Source organism: Vicugna pacos, chromosome 8 (assembly GCF_048564905.1).
Source record: "Vicugna pacos chromosome 8, VicPac4, whole genome shotgun sequence".
NCBI classification, from domain to species: Eukaryota; Metazoa; Chordata; class Mammalia; order Artiodactyla; family Camelidae; genus Vicugna; species Vicugna pacos.
This window is the reverse complement of record NC_132994.1, coordinates 47371035-47398096: the sequence shown is the minus strand read 5'-3', so window position 1 is coordinate 47398096 and position 27062 is coordinate 47371035. Positions and strand designations below refer to the sequence as shown.

The window sequence follows — 27062 nt, the reverse complement described above, 5'->3', positions numbered from 1 at the left end:
ACTGTGTCTTTGTTTAGACAGTGTGATGCTGCTAACATAACCGTTTACTCCATCTGAATATGATGTTAGCAATTTGTGAAAAACCATTTGGCTTTAAAACAGCAGTGTGATTTGAGGCAAAGGGCCAATCTGCTCATTAAGTTCAAGTTTATTCTTTGAACAACTGAATGATTGTAAAACAGAATGAAAGATTTAGCAGATTTCGTGGTAGAAATAGAAGGTTCTCGATTTTATCAGCAACAAAATGACAAGAATAAGAAATAATGGCTAATGCCAACCACATGTCTGGTGTATATAATTAAGAAAAGTTCAGAAAAATAGAAATAAATGGTCATTTTGAACATGTGGCAAAAATGTTGAAAGAGACAACATAGGAAGACAGTTGGATTAACAGACAAAAGATCCAGGTTCTAGTCCTGATTCATTTATTTACTAGCTAACACTCTTAAGGTCGTTACAAATGTTTTTCAGACTCAGTTGCTTGAAATTTCACTGGACTTGGAGTCAGGTCTGGATTTGAGTCCTGCGTCTGTTGTTTCCTGTGTGTGATTTTAAGGCAATTACTCACATTTGAAGCCTCAATTTCCCCATTTTAAAAAATGGAGTTGATAACAACAATGCAGAGATGCCTGGAATATTTAAGGAGCTACATGAAATAATTATGCCAAGATTTAGACAAATCGTATTGTTAAATCACAGCCCAATTAGAAAGAATCCATGCCACTGGATATGAGTAAGGATAGGCAACCCAAGCAAATTATTTCATTGCCTTTTGGCTTTTTGTAAGGTGATCTGGAGCCCATTATAATTCCTCTGAAAACCCATTTTTACTTTTTCTTTAATATCTAGAAGTCTCATCTCTATTTTAACCAGAATAACATAACTGGGTAACTGAACTGCTCCTAGTCTAACTCCTTAGTTCCAGGGTTGATTAAATTCCCTTCTAGTTGTTATACTATTTAATGGGGCTCCACGGAATATCAGGATTTAAACCAACTCAGAATTTGCATTTTTTAAAACAAATTTTGATTATAAAAGATGTACATGTTGAACAATTTGGTTTTTGATTATAGGATCAATAGTTAAGGGCATATTAAGGACTCATAAGCCTCCCTTCCGGAGAAATGTGGGCTTGTGAAATAGGTCTTTTAGTTTAAGGGAATAGAGTTTCATGGCAATCCAATGTTTAATATGATGAATTAAAAATAGTTTTTATATTTCCTCTGGAACTTTAGGTTTTTGCAGTTAGAAGATTCGGGATCATGTGTTAGTAGTTTTATTCTTTTCAATATTCCAAATACATGTATATATTCAAGTCCTTTGGGTCTTTAACTTACTTTTTCTAATTTAGTACTACACACCCAGTTTTAGTTAAGCAATAAACATCTGTCATCTGCCATTTATTAATATTAATTATAAATGGTCAGTGGCTCATGGGATCCAAGTCCAGCAGCTGAAATTCCTCTAAATCTGACCTCCTTAGAGTTTACATAAAAAGTGTTCAGAGTGGTTGTCCTAAGCTTCTAGCCAATTTAAGGCTGGTTTGCAACCTAGTGTTTTAGATTATGTGTTTAGCAATCAGAAAGGGAGAGATAAATGACCAAAGCCCCAAAAAAAGCATTGCACCAGGGGATTAGGTAGGACAAAGAAAGGATGTTGTTCAAAATGATACGGTGCCATGCAAATTAAAAGTTACTTGCAAGTTACTACAAGTTAAAAGTTATGTGTATACTGTATGCGTTAGGAACATTAAAAATTTCATATATTTTCCATAGTTTTGCTGCTTCTGATGGCAAATGTGGAAGCGACACTTCTATAAATTAGTATAAGAGAATACAAATTTGAGGAGAAAGCCAAGAAACAGACAAATACAAAGCTCAGCATATTAGTATCTCCCAAGAGAGCTGGTGTTCGTAGCTACTTATTTCTTATCACCCTCAGCATCCTCCAGCTAACAGCATAATACACACTAAGACATCTGACATCACTTCTGTATAGTTCTTTGGGGGGCACACTGACATATTTATCCTTTCTGAGATTTAAGCAATTTTCTACAGAAAACAATGTTGCACTTTCTGTGGTAAAGGGTTCGTAGACATGTCAAGTTCAGTTTTACCTGAGTCTAATTGAAAAAACATAAAAGATTTTACTAACCATCTTGCTTAATGTTTTCAAATAAAGTACCCTAGCACAGGGCTACTGGGCGGTTAGCTCTTACTTCAATACAAGCACTTCTATATTCTTTTTTGTTACTTTAAATTGTAGTACAATGCACGTAACATAAAACTCACCATCTTAACCATGTTTAAATGCACAGATCAGTTGCATTAAGTATATTCACATTATTGTACAAACATCACCGTTCGTCTCTGGAAATCTTTTCCTTTTGCCAAACAGTAACTCTGAATCCATTAAATAATAATTCCCATTTCCCCCTCCCCATGGCCCCTGGCAACCACCATTCTACTTTTTGTGTCTATAAATTTGACTACTTTGAGTACCTCACATAATTGGAATCATACAGTATTTGTCTTTTTGTGAGAGTCTTATTTCACTTTTCATTATATGCTTAAGGTTCATTCATGTTGTTGTATGTGACAGAATTTCCTTCTTTTTTAAGGCTGAATAATAGTCCACTGTATGTACATACACCACATTTTGTTATCCATTCATCTGTTGATGGACATTTGTGTTGCTTCCACCTTTTGGCTATTGTGAATAATGCTACTATAAACATGGGTATACAAATATCTCTTTGAGTCCCTGCTTTCAGTTATGTTGGGTATATACCTAGATGTGGAATTGGTGGATCATATGGTGATTTTATTTTTAATTTTTTTGCAGAACCACCACACTGTTTTCCATAGTAGCTCTACCATTTTACATGATTAGCCTTACAAGTAGTCAGAAAAATGCCAGTAGCAAAAACAAAAGGATACCATTGTTAGTCCATCAGATTGGTAAGTGTTCAAAGGACTGATAACATCCAGTTTTAGCAGTGATATAAGGAAACAGGCATTTCTGAAACACTGCAAATGTGAACTATTGAAACATTTTTGAAAAGTAATCTGGTAGAATACATTAATATTAAAAATGGGCACATCTCCTATTTTTTCTACCCAGTGTTTGGAACTCCATTTTCTACTGGATTTCATGAGTATTTAGCACTTACCAGGTGCCAGATACAAGTCTTAAGAGTTTTATACACACATTAACTCCTTGCTCCATTATTCCTTCACTACAACTCTGTGAGGTCAGTACTGTTATCATCCCCATTTTACAGATGACGAAGATAGGATATACAAAGACTAAGTAATATTTTTAAAAAAATCATAGAGCTAGTTAAAAACACAATTAAGATTTGAAGACAGGTACTCTGGTCCCAGAGCTTGTGTTCTAAATACTATGATGTGTCACCTCTTTAACCTTTGACAGAAAGTGACATGACAGATCTTTACTTTAGTACTAAGAGTAAAAAAGAGGAAAAAAATTTGCTCTCCACGAATACCATGATGGTATATTGGTGGCATGCCATTATGGAATCCATCCATACCACATCATGCATTTCATTACTGATATTAAAAATAATGCTTTTGTGAAAATTAAGGATAGAAAAAAATAACAGCAAATCTGGAGTCAAACTGAGATGGTTCTGGTTTTCAGACTGTTTAGCACTCTTTTACTTAATGAGGCTTAACACTACAAATATTAAACTATTTTGAAGATTGTGAACACAAGGAGAAACAATGATTCTATGAACAGGTAATCTTTTGAAAATTGAGGAAAACTGCGGGAATGGAAGGAAAGGGTAAAAAGGCAGGACACAAAGCAGGAGAAGGGGCACAGAGGACATAAAACATGGTTGGAAGCCATAGGGCTGAGAGAGAGACATTAGATATAAAACCTCCCTTCTCCTTCACATTTCAAAACAAAATTTAAAAAACCGGACAAGTGTGAATCCACCACAAGTTTGCCCAACAAATACTTTAGTACATTGCATCTTAGCTATTGAACCAAACCAGTATGAAATAAAACAAAATTTCTTTATAATTTTGGTGTTGGTTGGAGAAACCAGAGAAACATAGTATCAAATGTTTACAGTTTTTATTTATTATTCTGAGGAATATTTCACTATTTCATATGTCCATATTCCATAAAAATAATTAGCCATCTGCTAATTACATTCTGGAAAAATAGGTAACTATTCCTGTCAATTTGGATAATAATTTTTGTTCCTAGGTTGTAATTAGTTAGATATTAATTGCTGATCCCAAGTATGCATACATTTCTATGACTCTTATTTTTGGAATTAGTAATTATTCATATTTACCAAGTGTGAATTCAGTATGTTGATACTTCCTTGCCTAAAATGAGATGTTACTCAAAACATCAGAGAGAAATAAGTGGCATTGTGCTTCCAGACATTAGATTTCACGTAATGCAGAAGCAAAAGGAGTATCTCATTTAAAAATGTGCATGTTTTGCATTAAGACATAAAACATAATTGGACTCGGTTCATATATTATTTCCTAAACCTGATCTCTTGCAAAAATAAGAAAAGCAGGCTTTTCCAGCAGAAACAACAAATAAACAAAACAAGTCTTTACAAGATGTATTTTTCAATTACGGCAGCTTGGGCTCACAGAGGCTAGAGTTATGACCGAGTGGTGTATACACAACACAGTATAAACACAAGAGTTCAGTAATTAGGTTTGAGTTAATTTCAAAGTTCCAGTGGCCTGGTGCATAATCAAGCAAAAGGTCATTACCCACACTGGTGCATTTCACACAGAACAGTCAGCAGCTAGAAATGGAAATGGACATGTCTTTACTTAAGCTTGCACAAATCAGCCCCAGGAACCTTTCATATGAATAGTGGATTCTTTTACTAGTCATTTCAGAGCCAGTTTACTCACGTAAAAATGTTTGTAGCAAACTAGAGAAATCAGAAAAAAAAATCAATTAAATTAAATTATTATTAGTATTATGTTGGACATGCTTCTCTAGTCTGAAACAGATGGAATAAAATTTTGTTTCCACTTTTTCACCTAAATGTCTTTTTCCACCAATAATATTGGACAGAGAGTACCTTATAGAAGAGTACAAGCTTCTAAGTCTTGAGCTTTTCTTTTTTTCTTTTTTTTTTTTTATTGGAAGGGGATCATTTGCACCTGTTGTTTTGTCAGCCTAGCACTCTTAATTCTACATAGAACTGCCACTCAAAATGGCCCACGTGTCCCTTGGCTCCAATGGTGGGCATGTGGCTTAGGCAGACCAGTCATAGAACTCTATTTTCCCTGCCACTGTGATTGGCTCAAAGGCAGACATATGAGCCAAGAAGGGCCAGTTTGAGTCTTTCATGAGACTGGATGAATGGACACTGAAAAAGAGAGAGCACTATCCTTTTGGATTGAGAGCAATGTGGATACAGACAGCCAGAGCCAGCTTTCCCTCTAAGTGGAGACAGACTCACTGCCGCAGGAGAGAACAAGGCCAATGAACAAACAGAAACAGAGGCAGGATGAGTTGAAATGGCAGAAAAGAAAGACAAGAGAAGATGGAGCCAATGGTAGTGCTTGAGCACTTAGAGCAAGTGGTGCCTTCAGCCAACAGTTTTCCTTTTGCTTAAGGTGATCTGAAATCTGTCATTTTCAAATGTCCTGATCAACACACAGCAGGTAACAGTGAGCTTGGTAGAAGAGGACTATCTATGAAGGATAAATGTTGGGATATTGCTTTTCTCTTAAAGCAATAACTACATGTATTTGCAAATAAGTTTTTTAGAGAAACTGAAAAACAGAAAGAAAAATTATAGAAAAACATTTCCAATTTAGGACATGAGAAATGGGATGCATTAAACAGAAAGTAAAAGGAACTGAATTGAAAATTAAATGCTAAGAGAAGCACATGTGGAAGAGAGCAGATACTTAGTGGAGTAAGAGATTTTGAAGAATTTCCCATTTACACCCATTTTGTCCATGTTAGTAGTAATAGCCCACTGGTGCCAGCCACTGTGCTAGAAACTTTATGCTTGGATTTGTCCGTCAGTACAAAAATGCACCACATTCTATCTGGGGTCTGTTTTGACAGCAATGTGTAAGAATTAAACCATTTGAGTGGTCTTTCCCTTTCATGACGCTAAAAATGATACGGTTTTCAGGTAAACAAGTTTGAGAATGTTTCTGTTCTAATGAGGTCAGGGAACTGAATTGTGACCTGGCTGTATTTGCTTGGTCACACCTCTTGGGAGGCCTGTGGACGAGGTAACCGGTCCTTTCTGTCTGGTTCTAACCATCTACAAAGTTAGTCTGTAACACTTCTATGAAGAAGTTACTGGAGTAGATAAAAAGAGAACAAGATAATGATCTATGGAAAGAATAATTCTTTTGTGCCTTCAAATGTGGGGTGTCTTCTCTGCCAAAGAGGTGTCAGCAACATGAGCAGTTTCAAGGAGTGACTGTATTAGGGAGGTAGGAAGGAGGACAGGAGCATGAAAGGAGGAAGTGTCTTTTTGCTGGAGAAATGTTTACTTTGTAATTAGCAAAGGACAAGAAGGCCCTTTTGGAAACTATACTTGGGGGTCCAGAATTTAAATTTATGCTGATGCTCTCCGAAGCCTCTCTCTAGGGAACCCTCCTAACTGGCAGGGATCTCAGCTGGCTAGAACAGGCTGCACATGAAGCCAAGGTCTCAGGGTCATTTTTCCAAAGGGCCCGTTAACTCAGCTCTGTTCCACAGCCACAAGCTGTACCTTTAACCCTACTTAGCCATCTTACAAACACATATTAGCACATCAACATGGTGGTCACAGAAACATATATTTGCCTGGGGGCCAAAACAAAACGTAGGCAGAGATATTTCATTCTGGTCAGCATAAACAAGTGCCTGTGTAAATATGTTAGCAAACTCTAAAGAAACTACAGCTACTGAACAGAACAAATTGCAACGATGAGAATTGTCCACACAGGATATGCTACAAGCGAGCTGTTCATCGATGGTCTTCACTTTGTGAACCAATATAAACCATGATGCCAGTATCTAGGATAAGAAATTCATGATGGCAAGGACCTTTGTCCTTGTTCAGTGCTAGATCCTCAGCACCTAGCCTAGCACATAGCTGATGCTTTAATAAATATGTGTTGAGTGTATGAAGGTATCTTGGCCTGGCCTTTTATTTATTCTTCCTAGTCTGCCCATTACAAATCAGAAAGTTCAATGGAAATAATCTCCTACACAACATCTCTGGTATCAACCACTGAGTGTGTTTTCAGAAAGAAAGAGACACTACCTTAGATGAGAAGAGACTGTCGAATGAATGTGCAATTGCACTTATCTAACTGCAAACAAGAGAAAGACTTCTGTGGTAGGCTGCAAAAATGGTTGCAACTCTCCTCTCATCCTGCACATGCATGCCACCTTGCAGAGTAACTTCGTGGTTTCTCCCCTCAAATGGTGAAATCTGTTTCTTTAACTCTTGAATCAGGGCTGGCCTTATAAATTGCAAGGCCAAGAGTATGCGGTAAAAGTAACATTGTGCCAGTTCGAAGCCTAGCCTCAAGAGGAACTCCTTTTCTCCCTCTTAGAACCTTGCAGGACCCCTAGGCACCTTAATGATGATAGAAACAACCCAATTTCCTCAATCTTCAACCAGTCAGCTATGTTAGGGAGCCAGCTATAACTGCACAGAGGATCCCAGCCCATACTGTCCACCCATATTAATTGTGAAATAAAGGCTGGCTGTTTTAAGCCTGCATATTTTGGGGTTATTTCTTATGCAGCAAAAGCTAACCAAAAAAGCTTCACCCTGATGCACCGGATCTAAACCATAGCAAGATGGTTGTTTGGTTAGGAGAACTGAGGAATACTTTGTATTCTACAACTACTACTCTGTTCAATATCCTGACCAGTGTGTGTTATGTTACGCATGCCAATGGGTCAAAAAACGTTTGGTATTTATAAACATCACAAAAAAGAAATCTCAGAAAATATAGGCGTTTGCAAGGATAATTAACATAAAGATTGTTTTAGAATAAGGATCCTGCAGTATACATACCAACACAGCAGATAAGCCTAAAAATGATTTTTCTACCACCATAGCAAGAAAGGGACTGCGCGGATAGAGTAACAATTTAGTATTTCCCATTGTGAATAACGTCCACCATGAATTTTGACCACTATACATGTCCCCAAAATCTTAGAGAGCCTAAAAAATGAAATGGTATGAACTTGGTATTAATTTTAAAGAGATAATAACTTCTGGTTGAATTATTTAAAAAATGGTATAGTACCTAGGATTGCAAAACACGAAGTAAAAGGATTCTTATTTTCCACAGAGCTTTTCCATTAACATTGAGAAGTTTAAGAACATACAATGGAATTGCAAAATGTGTTCGAACCAAGAAACCTAGTAACTGTCATTTCACTTTTTTCAAAATCTATCTAGGTGCCGGATGTGATCCTTCAGCACCATCATTACAGAGGGGAGTAAACTGTGCCTATATAAAGGATCTTGCCATGGTCTTCAACCCACGGACGTGGGCAACAGATCCCACCACTGTAATGTCAGTGTCAGAGGAATCAATGAGGGAAGTTGGGGCCTGTCACAGGGGGATAACATTCTTTTAACTATATGGATAATAAATTCAGACACCCAGCCATGGAATTTGCAAGCTGATTTGATGTTTCAAGGATAAATTGGAATTGGTGAGAAAGAAAAAGGAGTAAGATTTGAGTAATATAGCGAAGGAGAAAACACATAATAAAATAAATCAGTGTGGAGGCCATGAATGAATATGACTGAAAAGGACCTGAAAATGAAAAATACTTTTATGGGGGGGGTCTTTAGAGATTAGTAGTGCCTACATACTTCAAAATGAATAGCACACCTGTATTAACATTAAAAGCCTAATATTTAAATTGGGTTGTGGTATATGAAAACTGTAATCTGTGGATCAGTAACAGTGGTACTCTAGGTCCTGTTCCAGTATTTACAAAACTCAGAGAGATAAAATTTTGAAGTACTAAAGTGAACCATATGAAACTGCTAATTTTTGACCACTTATAATCAATAAAAATGTCAGTTTCATATGGTTCAACCTAATAGATAGGAGAGTATTAAAAAACAAGAGATGGCTATAGCCACATACTTAGTCTCGGGGAAGGGAAAGCTGAACAGTGATTAAACAAATGGTAGCTTCTCCACTGCAAGCATTAAATGAAAAACTGGGTTTAGCCTTTAAGGGAAAATCCATACATTTATATTAAGGAACATCTCTCAGCATGAAAGGCATTATTTATTTGCAATAGACTAGCTTTCTTAGAGGTTTTGAACATATCTAAATATTTTTGTGTGGTACTGGAATATTTTAAATGAAAAGCATATTCATTTTTTGATAAAATTGATTATTACCTTTGCTTTGATTAGGGGCAGAAATTTCCCCTCTGTTCTACCATTTTGTCCTTGCTACCAAAGGTTTGCACCATGTGCAGATTTCCATTAGTGGCAATGAAATATTTTCACTGGTCCTTCCCAGAATCTAAACAAAAAAACCTATTTGGGTAAGGACTGACTAGTCCCCAAATAAGGATAACAAAGAGAGACTGTTAACACCAGGGTCTCTCATCCTTGGCATTCCTGGCAGATAACTTTGTGTGGAGCTGTCCTGTGCATCGTAGAATGTTTAACAGCATCTCTGGCCTCTACCCACCAGATGCCTGTAGCATCCCCCTCCTCCAAGTGTGATAATCAGAAGTGTGCCCTGGAGGCAAAATCATGCCTGACTGAAAATCGTAGTTTTGAATGCCATTATTACCTCAGTTCTGTACTTGGTCAGTTTTCTCTGATCTATATCAAAGGGCCTAGTATACTGATTGGCTGTAGGGAAAGAGCAGAAAGCTTCCATCCTCCAGCGCTTAAACAGGATGAGTGTCCGTAGGCCAGCTGGTCTTCCTCCATGAGGTGAAGGTGGTGAGAGGACATCATCGAAATGCTCTAAGCCAGTTGGCATCCTACAATTTTGAGCTAATGAAATCTTCTATTTGGATTTTGAGAACTGTTCTAAAATTTTGGCTAAATGACTTGTTTTGAATTTGAATGAATATTTAATATGAATCCTTCCTGTAGAAAACTCAACTATTCATCACTGGGATAGATGTTATAAAGATTTTTAAGAAGTAAACTGAAAGACAGAGGAACAAACCTGGGAACAAAGCAGACTTATTTTTTAAAACTGATTTTGCAATAATTTAAAATAGAGTGTTCATGATAAATATAATGCACATTTATTAACACTGGTATTTGAAGATAAGATTAATAGAAATTTATGAGTTAACATATAACACTTTTCCTCTGTGTAAAACCTAATAAACTTTTATGACTTTATTTTTAGTTTTGGGAAGGCACCTAAGGAGACCTACAGTATGTCCAAAAAATGCAATAATTTCCACATTTGTTTCTTCCCCGGAAATGTCTGTGGACATTTTACTTATTTATATTTTAATGGATTCTTTTCTCTTTTTCTGCTAGGAAGGATGCTAGTTCTTTACACCAAGAAAGTAGACCCTGCCCCATTTTTTCCATGACTATGTTCTCTCTCTTTTCTTTCCCAAGATTACGCACTTCATGTAATTAATTAGAATCTTCTTCGTGCAATTCATCAAAGGAAAAAAATTTTCATTCTTTGTGAATTGCCTCAAAACCCCAGTATCTATAGGGAGTTCTCTTCAATTAAATAAAGGAATGTACAAATGAATGAGAAACATGTTTGGCAATCTTCCTTCCTCTGCACCCCTGCACCACACAAACAAAAAAATCACTCTTTTGCATCAAATGTAGACACATATATATTTCCCTGTTCTGTTTCACTTCCTCTTATCTAAGAGGGTTATACCTGATATATCAAAGGAGTTGATCAATTAAGGTGGCATTGAAAGTGCGTTTTCTCCTTGTTGACTTCTATTTCAATATATTGTTTAATGCATGTGATACTAATATATATGTTAGCCTTTAGAATTTCTTAAACACATGTTATCTATCTTTGACTTTTCAGATAAATAATTTAGTTGGGATAAGCTCAAACTAGAAACTACTGCAATGGTAATAACTTCTTATTGAAGCTCATAATTGATGAAGAAGTTAAGGCTGATCAAAAGGGAGCATGTCAGGTAAAGGGAAATAATCCCAAATGTGCAAACAAACAGTATATGAGATGAAATTTTGATTTGAGGTCACAGACACTACATTTATATCCTCAGATTAACTTACATAACTATTCTAAGAATATCAGTAAAGAAAAATGTGTGTATGTGTAAGATTTTGCAATCAATTTTCATACATATATGAAAATTTCATCTACATTAACATGCATCTCACAACTAGAATGATCCATTCTGTTACTAAAAACTAGTTCCTCCTATTTAGCTTCTTCTTTGTGTACATGTTGGAAAGTCATTTCTGGATCTTATCATTCTTCCCCGGAGACCTTGCCTTTGGCAATTACAACACAGCAGAAAAAATCCTGAACACATGCTCCATACCTTTTCCAAACATGAGTTATCTACCTCTGTCTATTGTTAACCTCTTAGGCAGGGATGATAGATGTAAGTTTAAAGTCAAGATTTTCAGGTTACATTTTGTTTTAAGAAACTTTATCTTTTAGCTTACTCATCTGGAAATGCTCAAGCCATGAACCTAAAAGAGTTATTTTATGAATCTATAAGCAATTAGGTACAATTCAAGTAATAGCTATTTCATGTCTTTATCACTTTATTGTGCTCATCACTCTGTGGTGTAGCTCTGAGATGTACAGTATACACAAGAAGACTCCGGGTGGTGCTATTATTTTGATGTGACAAATCATTTGATAGAGTGGCATGTCCAGAAGTCATAATCACTTTCCTATTTGGCTTCTTCATGTTCAGATAGAATATTTGACATTGAGTTACCATTAAGAGAGGGTAAGAAAACTAATAGGTTAGAGAAGTAAGGAATGGAGGAGCAGCTTCTTTCCTGTTTTACATTCCTAGGCTACCTGAGAAAACACTTGTGACAGACACATCAAAAAATGAATGAAGATCAAATAAAAATGGAACTAAATCTTGAATTTAATTATAAATGTCATCCGTATTTCATACTTGGTAGTCTATGGATTATCAAATTTGAAAAAAGAATAGAGCACCCACATTTTTCTAGTTGTATAAAGTTCTCTTTGCAAATGTAAAATGTCACTGTATCCTACTCAGAGGGGAAGACTAATGACCAGAAAGGGACTCTTAGGTCAAACTAATGTTCAGTTACTATTTTAAATTCCTTGTGGCATTATTTATCTTGTTTGTGGGTTGCTAATTTTAAAAACCTGCATTTTCAGTGTTAATGTTTAAGTTAAGTGCTAGCAAAATACATTAAAAGCCCGCATGCTCAAATAAAAGAAATAAAATGTAATTAGCATCATAATTTAATTTTTTAATTGGATGAGATTTTCTTCACTTAAAGGAAAGTATACTGAATACTGATTAGTCATGTAGAATCTTTTGTGGGAAGAATAATAAGAGCAAAGACCACCTGTAAGTCATTAAATTCCAGGAAAATTTAGTAAACATAAGTAAATGTACGGCTGTGGAGCTTACCAACAAGTAGAGTGATGAAATATTTGATTTCCAAATCCAACTTTTAAAATCTAAGATGTTTTAAATTAATTGGTAACAAATGCCAGGAAGACCTTTTTTACTAGCCAACTTTCATTCCTTAAACCTAATTTTAATCAAAACCTCTTACAAATTTACAAAAGCTTGAAGTTCTCTTTAAAATAACTCATGTCTTCAAGAAGTTTATCACATTAACTACTTTATTACTAATGGCAACAACAGGCTGGATCCATCTTGATGATGGTCAATTCTTTCGGTACAGTGAAGACGCTCTGCAAAGTACGGGTGACCTAAGTTCTTTCTTGTATGAGTGAAGTTCAAGTTTGCACAGCACCCTCCACTGAAATTTTTCACACACCTACCATCTTCCTTACTGTGTGATGCTGTGATTATGTGTTTAAACATCTCAACCTTCCACTGGACCTTGAGTGTACCTTCAGGATAGAGATCGTGCTGTATTGAGTTGTAAATCTCCAGCGCTTAGCAATACGTGTGTCCATAAAGAAAAAAATCAGTAAAATGATGTCGAATGAACCTAATGAATGAAATAAGCAAAGGAAGTTCAACTATAAGGTCAGCCAAACTCCTTTCAAGCTGCAATTAGTTGAGAAGATCATTTATAGGCTCACCCAATGGCTGCCAATAGTTATATAAAGCTACATGTTTGTAGGCAGAGGTGCTGAAGGCATTAGTGGGAAATATAAAAAAAATATGTTTTAAAAGTCAACAACTGCAAATCTTCTAAATAAAAGTTTCATCACCTTAAATCATCATGTTAAATAGTATATTTTCCCTTGACACTCATAAGACTTCAGAACAAGCCCTGACACAGAGTTATTTTAATATTGATCTTTTAGGCTCTGTAAACTAATATATAAAGTTAATGTACTGTGAAAAAAAATCTGGGGGTAAAATGTCATTAATGCTTGTATTATACTTATAAAACAGTCTTGGTCATTCTCTTTAACTATAAAGTCAGTATTAAAGAATACATCCATTTTAAATATTTTAAAAATCCTATGTAACATTTAAGACACATTTAGCTACAAAAGCTTAAACCTCATGACACGACTTTGGTTTGTAGGCAATGAGGAAAGGGATCAGTTGATGGCTGACATTCATCACGGTCGTGCACCAAATGCTATTAGACTTTGTGTTTATGAGGCTTCCTGTAAGTTTTCTAGGCACTGGGAAGGTGGATGATAGGAAAAATAATGACCCCAAAGGAAGATACAGGCATGAACACCTATAACGCATACCCTTTCACCGGGATTCAATTAGCACACTTCTGTGTAGTTCAAAGTCCTCATATCAAACTCCAGTTTTTAAGAGGACCAGCTCAATATTCTATAATTTGCAGCCAACTTATTCTTTGTCTGGTACACATTTTAAGGTTTTTAGATATGAGTGATAATGTTTCCTAAGAAATAAAGTGAAATTTGCATCAAATCACAAGGGGTCAAACAAGCACATGTTGTCAGTATGACTGTACCTCTTTCTCCCTTCTGACACTTCTTTCTTTGCACTGTACACTTTCTTGTCTCACTGGTGGGGGGACACAGGTTACCCTTTGCTGACGGATGCTGTATTATTTCTCGGACCCGTGTTTCAGTCCCTCTTTTGAAGCCACACGTTTTTCCTTTCTTCGTGCACGGACTCCAAGGACTCCATTCACTGGCCTCACAGTGCACTGAAACAGAACGCCAGGAACAGCCTCAGTTTGCTCACAATAGTTTCACAATTGTTAAACAAACAAAAAGACTTGCTTCCATCAATACTTGCCCCAGTTCTGAGCAGAAATCCTGCAGAACAAAGCTGGGCAAGATGACTTAAAGATAAAACAGAGAGAAAGGGAGAGGTAGGAATATAATGTTTTCCACTTTTTAGTACTCATATTCTCAGGTAACCTCACTCTTACATTGAGTTTACTTTCCACTGTAGTTCGATTAATCTAGGCACTTATATAATTACTCACAACTGACCACTGCTTTACTATTGCTAGAGCAGTGCTACAATTACTGATTGATCCTGACCATAACTTGACAGATCAGTCATTATTACATACTAGAAAACTGCTTCTCAGAGTTTAGCATGCAACAGAATCACCTGCAGGGAGGGCTTGCTAAAACAAAGAATGCTGGACCCCTCCCCACCCAGAGCTTCTGATCCAGTTGTCTGGGCTGGGGCCTGGGAACTTGCACTTCTAATAATACATGTGATGCTGATTTGCAGGTACTGAGAACGCACATTGAGAACTTCTGTGCTAGAGAATGGTTAAGCAAAATATGAATCCAGGTCCTTGGCCTCCAATTCACTGCCTTTTCTATTTCACATGCTGTTGAGTACTTAAGTATTATCATTAATTAATGGGTGTGGATCAGCCATAGCAGCATCTAGGTTAAGTGAATTCTGGGTCAATTTCAGCTGATAAACTGCTTCTAAAATTCACTTGACCTGACTGATTTCTAGGATCAACTGATGTACCTTTTCTAAACCTGCTTTTGTAGATTTTCCCCTTTTTCTGTATGTATTAATCTCTCTTTTTTTTTTCAGTCTTGGTTTTTCAAGGTCTTAGATTTTTGTGCTTATCACAAAAATAAATATCTTATATTTGTGTTCATAGAACTTCCTAACTTAACAACAACTGAAACAGCTTGCAATAGTAACTCTTTCATATGATATGACTCTCTTTCCACAAAACAAATTTCCAGTAACCTTTCTTACTGCCTTCTGATTTAAAGAATCCATATTTTAGAGCAGAATACTATTTTTCATACAAGTTAAGAAATATAACCTAAATGTTTTTGAAGTTTAAAATTATTCATCATACATTATTTTCACATTTTTTCCCAGTCACTTTCAGGTATCTGAATGAAAAACAGAGTTAAATGGAAATGATTAGATAAGTGAATGTAAGTTTCTATGAACTTACATGAACTTTACTGAACCACTTTCAAAAAGAGTCTTCATGCTCAGTTATACCATTATAATTTTGGTTAAAGAGTAGGGAAATCAAGTCACTTAATGATATAATCCCTTGCTAGTTAAGGTCATGTCTCTGATCCCGATAAATATTAGTCATTAAAAAGCAGGCGATCTTGAGCACATACAATTAAAAACACTTCCAAGAAAGCAAATGGAAAAATAAAAATCCAAATTTGTAAGCTGTAACTTTGTCCAGGATTCATTTAAAGCCAGAAATATGAGAACTAAATTAGAAAAATTATATGATGTAGAAATGACCAAAACATTGGTTCTTTTTCGTAAGAGCAAAGGTGGTCTAGGCAAATGTTATGTCTAAGCTAGGCTTCAGAAAAACAGATCTTACAAATTACAACCTAGGTAGCTATGAGTCTTTAGTCAGAGGATGAATGGTTCTAAAAAATGAAATTTTAATGACAATCTTAGATTATTCCATTGAAGAAGAAGAAGAAGGAAAAATATTCAAAACTAATGAGTGCAGATAATCAAGAGCTCTAATAAGATGGGGCAGTTTAAAAGCCCTGAAAGGAGGAGAATTTTTCTTTGCAAAAGACTAGAGTCTTTTGTGAACCTTTAATGTTAGTGTCCAAAACATATTTCTGGGGAAAAAAAAGGAAATTCTGCAAAGACAACAGAAAAGGATGATTAAAGTCATATAAAATTGTCATTAAATGAACAATGTAGAACTGGAACACCCTTTGTTAAGAAGTAATTAAGAAAAATTAGAACTGTTCAACTTCTGTATTTCTTCTATCTGTTGTATTAAGAACAATCTTAACATTGGAAATGTTTAACTGTTCACTAATGAAACAAGTGTCTCAAAAATGTAATTAGCTCCTTGTCCCTGGAAGTGTTCATGCCGTGGCTGATCATCAGCCTGGAATGCTGTAAAAGGGACTCTTGAATTGGGAGAAAATTTGAATTGGCTCTTTCACCAGTAGTGGTCTCACCACAACACGATTTGTGTGTTCTCATCCTTGCTGACTGACTGCATGGTTCCAGAGAGAACCATTGCAGGGCCGTCTACTTCGCTGCTCACTGTTTGGAGCTTGGTATCTTCCCTCTGTGACTACTTGAGCAAGGCCAGCTCTCCAAGAAGAGCAATGAGGATGACAGAATGACAGTGCAGAAAGGAAGCAAATATCTGGAGCATAAAGTGGAAGAAAATGTGTTCTCCTATAAAACTGGATTCCATTGCCATTAATGCTTAATTTGATCTGCACAGCATGGGGAGTGGATATGCAGCGACCTAAGCCTTTCACCCTAGCTCTGTATGGGGGGGGGGTGTCTTCTCTGTTTATGACACGTTCTCTCAATTTAAAATCTGAGTAAGAAGCAAGTCATACAGGATAGATTTTAGCAAAAAGAGAGTCATCTTCTTCAACCTCTGCCCTAGAGAGCTAGGGTTGAGGTGCTAATTATAGCACTGACAATAACACAGCACAATAACACTGTGTCCTTGGGATCACCGTTTCCGCTCTCTGGGTCCTCGTTAAAGGAATAGGCTTTAATGCTCCTTGGTGATAATCAAGCAGGTCATCCTCTTTCATAAAATTCTGAGGCAAGCCCATGGGCACGGCCCACACCATGCTCAGGAGGCATCTCTTACAGAGAAAGCAGCAAGAGCCAGCCCGGAACTAAAGCTGCTGATTTGCCTGTTCCTATGTCCTAGGTCATTTATACCTCTCCGTTCTGTGAGCCAGATTCACTAACTGGCTTTTAGATTGCTAACCCCTATTCTAAAATATATAAATTTATTAAATTTGATTGCGTTACAAAATAGTCTTTGTCTGAACAGTAGTATGAATTACCAGTAAGCTTGAATAGCTGTTCCAGCAGCTCCAGGTGTTAAATGCTCTTTCTGACAGGAAAGCACGAACACATTTAAGATAAATGGCCTTTGAAGACTTTAAACAACTGAGAAAATCTAAACATTTGTCCCTTTCCCGGGTGGGACAATACCGCAGACTCTCTGCAGCTCATCCTGAATGTCTGTCCTTGCATATTCCACAGAACTGTTTCCTATTTTCTCCACAGTTTGGAACCTATTACCTCTAATCGTCAGCCCTCAGGATCTACAGAGAGATGAACTTCAAGTGCTTTCTCGTGCACCTCTTACCCTGTTTGCTAGGTTATTTTCCTGTGTTTTTATTGACTAGAGGAAAAAAAAAAAAGACTGAACCAAATTGAGCCATGAACTGTTTCAGGAAAGCTTTCCAGATGCTTCTGAAATTATCTTTAAAATATCATCTATTTGTTTCATTCCCGCAAAAACTTTGTTTAGAAATAAGAGTCTCATGTGGACGTGAAGTGGTTAAACCTCCCCTTCAGAGTTATTACTCCAATTCTGTAGATTCTAGTGGGTCTGTCTGTGGGGACCCTAGGGGTGTCCTGGACACTATCTTGCACCGAATCAAGGGGACATTTGTGTTCATGTGCCAACATCAGTGCAGCATCAAAGGTTCTTGCAGCTCTTGCCCAGGGGATTCTGAGATTTAGTATGCTGCCTCTCCATTTGGTTTAGCATCTGCTCCCCAACTGTTCATCAAACTTGTAGCTGTGGTAGCTGCATACCATTTAAAAGAGGAAAAATATAGCCTGACAGTGATCCGTTATTTAGACAAACAACTTGTCTGAGGAGCCTCTCCTCCAGGAAACTCAGCCTGCAATAAATCAGACCCTGGGACTGTGTCCTTCTGTCAGTTTGAGTAAGTCCAAAATCCTCTCCTTGTTTCTGAAAACCTGGGCAAGCAGGGTATTTCAGCAAAGCAGTGTGAGAGAAGAAAACTGAGATTTTTTTTTTTAACCATATCAGATCCAGTTCTCTGAGTCTTTGATCCATCTACTAAGTAGTAATGGGATGTATCCAGAGAATATGTTTCCTCCTTTTGGAAAATCACTGGTTGACATTAGACCTAGGCAGGAACTTTAACCTAAGGTGGAAACGTAGTTCAAGATTAAATATGTAGGTACAGCTATAAATTACTATACATAAAATTCATTAACTAATGAAAAGAAATAAATCTATCAGGATCAGAATAGTTGAAACAGTTATCGACAGTCCCTAAGAAATAATGGTGCACCCACAAGGTGTTGAATTTACTGTTACACATATTGAGTAAGGCTCATTAAGATGGCATCTTCATGAAGAAGGGGAGAGAGCCTGTTAGAGGCAGTCCCTCTGGTGTCTGTGAGATGGGGCTTGGAGCATCACTCCCACGGAGACTGACATTATCATCTCAGGTGTTTCCTGTCCCTCCTAAGCCTTAGCGCTCCTGCTCACCAATACTGACGCACTCCATGGTGTGGTTATTGGCTTCCAACCCTTCCGGGCAATTGTCAAGGCACTTTCCGAGGTGTAAGTAAAATCCACTTTTACACTTTGTGCAGAAATTTTTGTTGAAACAGGTATCACAGTCAGCTTTGCATTCTGAAAACGAAAAAAGAAAACAGAAGTATGCTTTCATTACTTTCACTTAATGATTGCTGGTGCAGTTCTGCATGCTTATGACACAGGCACATGCAACTGTTGTGTCAAACACACATTTAGGGCTCAAAATTATTTTTCAAATTATATGATTCCTCCATCGTCGTTTAGTGGATGTACATCAGGTTTTGATTTCAAAACGATTGTACTTATTGCCACATGAAAAAATTTTTGACAAGAATATTTATAAGACCAAGTGTCTATTTATATTAAATGACAGTGAAAAATGTTTCATTAGAACTTTAATGAAATGGGCTAGGATGTTGCCTTTTTGCTGCTCTTGAGGCCTATTTGTTCATTCAACAAATATTTGATTGCCCATTCTGTGCCAAGCACTCTTCTAAGTATAGGTTGACAGCAGAGAGAGAAGGTCCATCCTTCACAAAGCTTGCATTCTAGGAGGAGAGATACAATGGACAATAATGATAGCTCACCCTTATATGGCGATTATGATAAGTCAGACTCTGCTGCAAGTATTTTACAATATTAAGACATTTAAACCATACAATAACCCAATGCAGTAGCCCATATTATGACTTCCATTTTACAGATAAGGAAACTGAGGCTCAGAAAAATTATGTAATTGGCTCAGGACACAGAGCAGTGTGGTTTTTTGAAACAGGCAGTGTGATTCCAGGGTGATAAGTACAGTGGGAAAAAAAATGACAGCAAAAACAAAAGGGAGAAAAAGGGAGGAAAAATGACTGATAAGGGGAAGGGGTTGATGATTTTGGATAAGAGGTATAATGCCTCTCTGAGAAGGTGACATATGCACAGAATCTAGAATGAAAGGAGAGAGCCAGCCAAGCAAAGAGCTTCCCAAACTGCCAGGATGGTGAGCCTAGAACAGTCATTGCAAAAGCCCTGAGGTGGGGAGATCCTGCAAGAAGGCCAATGAGGTTCATGCAAAGTGGTCGAGGGCCAGCCGTAGGAGGCGAGTTTGGAGAGGAAGGCGGGCTAGATGTGGTGTGTGATGGAGGAATGACATTTTCTAATTTACATTTTGAAAGGTTACTGGGTCTGCAGTGTGGAAAGAAGACTTTCAGGGTCCAGATGAGAAGTGATACGAGGGCGTTTTCAACATTTATTTCCAAGTGATCAGTAAGTGTTTCAGCTGCTGCACGGGAGTCCTTCTTGGAGCAGAAGCAGCTGACGTGCTTCCTAAGTCACTGCACGCTTGCATTCAGTGATGGTGGTGGGGACTCGGGTGGCGCTGGTTCCTGCAGCGCTTTTCTACAGGTTCAATAAATAATAGCCATGTTCTCGGGTTTTGTTTTTACAATGAAAAAAAAAATGCTCCTCAGAACTGGAGTGTTTTTCTTAAGTGGTAAAAATTTTCCTGCCCTAGAGATGAAGTCCAAGTATGCTTTAACCTAATTATCAGATAAATATTATTATTTACTTAACACTGAATATCACAAATACACTAGAGGACGTTTCAAATCTGGAAAGTACCCAGGGATGAGATAAAAACACAATTTTGTGTAGGCACTTACTTGTACACTTATTTATATCTGGATATCGAGTTCCATAATATCCACTTGGACATGAAGAGAGACACACTCCGATCTGCTTCATGCCAATTCTTTCCAGAACAAAAAATAGTTTGGGCTTACATGACAAACACCCATTGTAATCTGAACATGTTGCACAGCCTCCTTGGCAGCCTTGACTGACGTTAGGATGCACTGGGGGGACAAATGTAGAAAGACAAAAACAAAGGTTAAATCACCAGTGTAGAAGTTCCGTGACATTCTCTGGGCAGGACATACATTTTCTTTCATTCGCTTTCAATTTGGTGGCAATGGGTGAATAGGCTAGGAATTCTTCCCTCGCTTTTCAGTGATCTGGAATTTCCCTTTAATACATACATACGTTGGTTTTAATTCCAAAGTCCTTAAAATGTGAGCATTTAAAAAATAAGAATATATTGCCTCAAAATATTATAGATAGTATATACCCAGTGGAAATATCCTCACTGAACTAGCACCTTGGCAGATTAGAGAGTGGATATTTTGTGCTCATTCGCTGATATCAATACACATTAGTTTTGCTTTTCATTTATGTGGTGGATGATAAGCACATGTCTCTAATTTCTTCAAGCAAAGGTGACAACATAGACTGGGGCTTAATTTGAGTAAGGACAGTATGTTCCAGGATATTTTTTTTTTCAACTGTGGTCTATCAGAGAACACAATTTTACTCTTTGATCCAATGCGAATTAATTCTGCAACCATGTAGCTATTCAGCGCCTTCCCTCTCTGCTAACTCTCTCCTGAAATATTTCTTCCATCATGAGTTTAACATTTTTCAGTTTAAATGGATATGATGGTGAAAATGTGAGGTTTATCTTACCAGCAGTTTGGATCACATGTGAGTATTTGTGATACTATTTATAATAAGTTATATTCAACATTTGATCATTTAGGAGAGAGGTCTTATAGTTTCTATGCCCTCATCTTTCATTTACTTAAGTGAAATGTGTATTTGGTGAGGAAGTGACCAGTCCATACTAAGGGCTACTATTACAGATATTCCTAAGAATTCCAAGGTTTCTAAGAGTCACCAATGTGTGTGGTGAGACTATTCATTAACACATTTGAGCAAATATAAACAAACATTTGGAAGATTCGTGTTTACTTGGGAGCTTCACAACTTTAATAAACCCTTTTGACGACCACTAACTGGTCGTGGACACCTACATGAGAGCTGACGGATAGCTGCTGACTGAGGTGTGTTTCTCACTTATCTGGTGTTGAGGAGGAGTTCTTCTCCTAATGTCTTCTCTATTCCATTACAATATTAATAGCTTTATTGGCCCTTCAGAAATCCAGAAAGGAATGATCCTGACCCTCATGAGCAGCAAGGTTGATGCCCAAGAATGCAAAGTGGATCCCTGTGTATTTCTGACTACCGTCGGCGATGGCAGAGACCTTGCTATTATTAAGTCTGTCTTCACAGGGATGTTTGATTATTGCTAAGTACTCTACTGCGAAAGTGAATCCCACCAGACTCAGTGAGAAGTGGTCCCCATAAGCCCAATCAGGCTTACCACAGGGGTGCATGGGTTAGCTGCAGAGAGGTCACTTGGTTGACCAGCATCCTCTGCTTAGAGGAAACCATCCCTGAATCAGCCACAGGAACCACAAGCAGCTCATTCTCATTCCAAGAGTTTTGTAAATAAAATGAGGAAATGTGTGGGGGAAGGGAAGTCTGCTTTTCCTGTACATGCGCCTCTGTGGGGTGGGGCGGACATATAAAGTGGCACAGGAGGTTTAGACATTATAGGACCTGGGGGACTTGTCAGTGAACACTGCCTTCCAAGTAACAGGGTCATTTTTCTTGCTATTAAGTCCAGCATTGGAGACTTGCGGAAAATGTGTACATCTTTTAAGAGGGGAAAGACTCTAAAACAGAAAGGGGTGAAGAGAGCTCCATGTGTTCAGAATCTAACTGACCCATTTCAGAAAGCGAGAGGTGTAGATAAAGACCTGTAAAACGTTTTCATAAGAACTGTCTATGGAAAGGTAGACCTCAGTTTGAAAGTAAATTACTCCAAGCTCAGGGTAGAAAGTGACTCTGAATTTAAATTAAGATGGACTGGATTGGTCTACACCAGTCTATCTTTATCTCTGAAATGCAGTTGCTCACAGGAAACACAATTGTAGTTTTAAGCCCCTTGAAATTTTTGTTAGTTATAACTTTAAATAAGATTAGTTATGAAAAGAAGCATGATTTACATGTTTAGAGCCTCAAAAACTGATACACCTTTAAATAAATTTTATTTTAAAAATTGGGGCTTGAATATTTGGAAACGTCTCCAAGAGAGGGGTCTGGCGGGTCCCATGATTGGTAACAGTTTCCCCCCAGATTATGAGATATGCCAAAGTATGTTGCTCAAGTCCCTCTTTAAAATTTTTACTGATGAACTATAGCACAGTCAACTCGTACACTACAGTACAATCACTCTTTTTGCTTGATTTTTTTTTCATATTTTGCCATTTTAGACAAAAGCTTTTAACAAAATAGGTTTTGAAAAAGTAAAGAAGACATATGGTCCTCACTGGCAAAGAAAATTCCTGTTTGCCTTTAATCAGAATTTTGAATATGGGCCGGTACAAGTATGGCAAACTTTGTCTCTTCAGGAAGGTTTAAGTATTATGCTGGGCAAAGCGAGAAGAATCGAGACTATGAAGCTCAGATTCTGTGATCCTAGATTTTTTTTCAGTTGAGTGGTGTGGTGTTCGCTTTCTTGAATGCTGTATAAGGATCACTCAAATTAGGCAGCTGGTGTTACACAACTAGATACAGATTTCCCAAACTTCATCTTAAGGCAAGAGTTTTTACTTTTTATATGGAAACCACAGAAAACTTTGTTCTGGATTGATTGTAGCAGTCCTTTCAGCCTTAAAATCTTACGATTCTAAAACAGAAAATAGACTTCTACTTTGTCATGCTACTTCTTTTTTTCCACTCTAATAATAACTTTATTTTCTATTTCTGAATCACTTTTTTTTTCAAACAATGTTTTTGTACTATAATTTTATATGAACAGTGGAGGTGTGGGTGGCGGGGAGGTTTCACAGAATAGCTAACATTTGAACTTAATCTTAGAAGATCTGTTGAAGTTATCAGTACGTAAGCGGCTATGGCAGAGCTAGAGGAGGGAACACAATTACCTGTACTCAGAAGGAGCCTGGCACGAGGTCCACGTGACTGATGCGTAAGTAGACGTTAATGGAGATACGAGACATCAAGAAAGCTGAAAGCACAGGGTAGATCTAAACTATAGAACACGTTGTGGGCTCTGCCAAGGAAACTGTTCCGTAGATCTGGAGGACTTCAAGCTCGTGAGTGACATGATCATATTTGTATTAGAAAGGCAATTTACCTGGCAGCATGGCAGGCACAGAAATTAGGAGAAGATGAATGCAGTGATCAAGGTAAAGAGACTGATGATGGCTTAAAATATAGCAGAGGCAGCGTCATGTGGTAAGGAAGGGATGCATCGTCCAATGCTTGGGAGACAGCATCAATCAAACATGCTGACCAACAGAATGTGCATTGAACGAGTAAGAGAATTTGAGGTGTGTTTTGAGTTCCAGTCAGTGAATAGAAAGGAGAGGGATGGCTGAAGAAAAGTCTGCAGTTGGAGGGTTGGGGCAAAGTACAGAGAATAAGAAGATCTAAAAATTAAACATGGCTTGGGGTCATTGATTTTGCATACTTTATGAAATATCAAAAAAGTGATGGTTAGTAGATGGAGCTTAATATGGTGATGGTTGCCAGAGATGTACATGAGAGTCCTTTAATAAGAGAAAACATCTTGAAAGGGGGAGGAGCTGAAGAATGCCAGAAGGGATAGTAGTCCAGATTAGGAAGAGAAAAAAGTGTATTATCAGCTCATTTGAGTAATACTTTGTATTTCCGTACCACTTTTGCTTTCGAAGCACACCTTTCATAGAAAGCTAAATTAACTGTAGTGACTGCTGTTAGTGAGGATAGAAACTATCACAATTACTTATTCTGGAATCCCAGACCAGGACTCAAAGAAATGCTATAAACTACTAGACAAACAGTGAGTTTAGATCAAAAGTTAGAACCTAGATCTTTGATATCTGGTACTAATCTCTTTATGTATATAAGTAAATTTTAGATGTGTAACATGGGTAAATATGAGTGGAAAAATGGCCAGAATTAATAAGAAATTTAAACTGGGACCTTCTGATTACAAATGTGTCAACTACATGGTAAAATATGTATGTCTTTCCCTAAAATTGGGAAAGGGGGAAGTATCTTTTCTTAACTTGTATATGAAAGTTAAGTATGAAAAGAGTATATCTTAATGCATAACTTAACCCAATTTTCAGTGTCTGAACTGTAACACTCCCTATGTGACTTTTATTTCTTCAGCTGTTAAACAAGTTTTCCTATTTTTTTGTTTGATGATCTTGTGTAACATGCAACCATTCCTAAAGACTACTGTCATGAAAGTTAATTCAATTTTTTTGATAAAACATCCAGAACATAGAGTTTTAAATGGTACTAGAGTATCTGGTAAATACACAATCTTCATTATTTTCAGTGTTTATGCTATACCAAACCAACTGCAGCACTGGAATCTAAGTTCTGTTTCTGTAACAACTTAAGTTTAGCTTCAAGGATTTGTCTTACCTTAATGCCTTTCTTAAAGCCCAACTGCAAATACCAACATCTATTGTAAATTACTATGCAGAAGAAATCCATTACTGCAGCTGGCAGTTACCTCTGATGGTTGGTTATTTGTGGTTAGAGAATTTCCAGAAGTACAAAATTTAGCAGACTTTAGGTTTAAAACAAGTTTGACTAAGTTTAAAGGAAGTCCTAAGCTCATGAAAGTAACATTGATTTTATAATTCAGATAATCGAAAGGTAAATACATTAACAAATTTGATAAAATGTATTTTTAACCAATGAAACATACCGATTCTCCCTAAAGCATTCTTGTCTTCCCAACATTCACTGTCTGCTCCTCTCTATGTAGTGGCCTTGGGAGACAGGGTAAGGAGAAGAGACCAATGGAATTCTGCAAAGTTATTTTTACAAATATCCTTTCTGCTATCTCCTCTCTTTTTACAAGGATGTTCACATTGACTGGAAGCCTCTTGAAGGCAGAAGCCTAATTGGTCTTGAGAATTTCTTCATAGTTTTCTTGATAATTCTCAGCTTCTACACAGGGTAGCAGCTTATTGAATAGATTCTCAATAAAGAGTTTTTGATTATTGAATGGATGAAGGCAATAAATAGAAAAGATAAGCCATTTATTTTTGTTTTTTAAAAAATAATAAAGATGTCAAAGCAGTAAATATTTAACACAAAGTATAATAACTGATTTTAAGTGAACTGTGCCTATGAACATCTGGTAAAGAAATCAGTTTCATATCACATACACTTTGAGGATGCTTAATTATGAAATAAATCATTCAAAATAAAACAATGAAAGCTTTTCTAGGCGCCATTTACTTTAGTTATCCATTCAACTAGAGAAAATGTAGATTTTTTTTCTTGCCTAAGTTAGGACAGTACATTTCTATCATATCTTGGGAGTAGATTTTTGTTATAGAATCATTTTTAAGTTAATGTAATGTTTTGGTCATAGAAAAAGATGTTTCATGTTTCCTCTGGAATGTTTGGCAATGTTCACTTTAAGAAAAATCTAATGTTAAAAATTTGAATAACTTGGCAGTCTCTTTCAAATTCTATTGAATCAACCACAGAAAATGTTAAGAGTCAATGTTTCTTATTCATTCATAAGTTAAAGCTTCCAGGGCAGAACTGACAATGACTATATCTTTAGAACCATTTGAGCAACTTGGGAGTATTAGGTATAGAAGCAAAATATCAAAAGCTGTATAAATAAATATAATCACTTGTTGGTATACAACACTCCTTTACATTTTTTAAGCAATGTACCTGGATGAATAGAAGTCTATCATAGTCTTCCATTATTATTTTTGACAAATAATTTGCTGAAAGAGCCATATGTTTATATATACAAATACAGATTTCACCATTTCTGAAATACTGCGTAACTTCTGATGATTTTAATGTTTTCATATACCAATGTTTTAATCATTAAATGAATTAAAATTCACCTATGCTATGCATTTATTTATTTATTTGCTTAATTTATTTTTTAATTAAAGTATAGTCAGTTACAATGTGTTAATTGCTGGTGTATAGCACAATGTCTCAGTCATGGATATATATACATATATTCATTTTCATATTCTTTTCCATTAAAGGTTATTATAAGATATTGAGTATAGTTTCCTGTGCTTTACAGAAGAAATTTTTAAATCTATTTTTGTATATTGTGGCTAACATTTGCAAATCTCAAACTCTCAAATTTATCCCTTCCCACCCCTTTTCTCCTTTTTTTTTTAACATTTTTTATTGATTCATAATCATT

The 27062-nt window shown here is 36.7% G+C and overlaps 1 protein-coding gene across 1 annotated transcript in view; it reads right to left on the bottom strand.

Moving 5' to 3' along the window:
- The window catches only part of RSPO3 (R-spondin 3), a 76883-nt gene that overhangs the window by 22917 nt on the left and 26904 nt on the right, over window positions 1-27062 (bottom strand). The window contains exons 2-4 of the mRNA XM_006200030.4: window positions 20608-20799; window positions 18908-19054; window positions 14135-14332 (exon numbers count right to left, since the gene is read on the bottom strand). Coding sequence (XP_006200092.1) covers window positions 14135-14332; window positions 18908-19054; window positions 20608-20799 — 537 coding nt within the window. The remainder of the gene's footprint in view (window positions 1-14134; window positions 14333-18907; window positions 19055-20607; window positions 20800-27062) is intronic.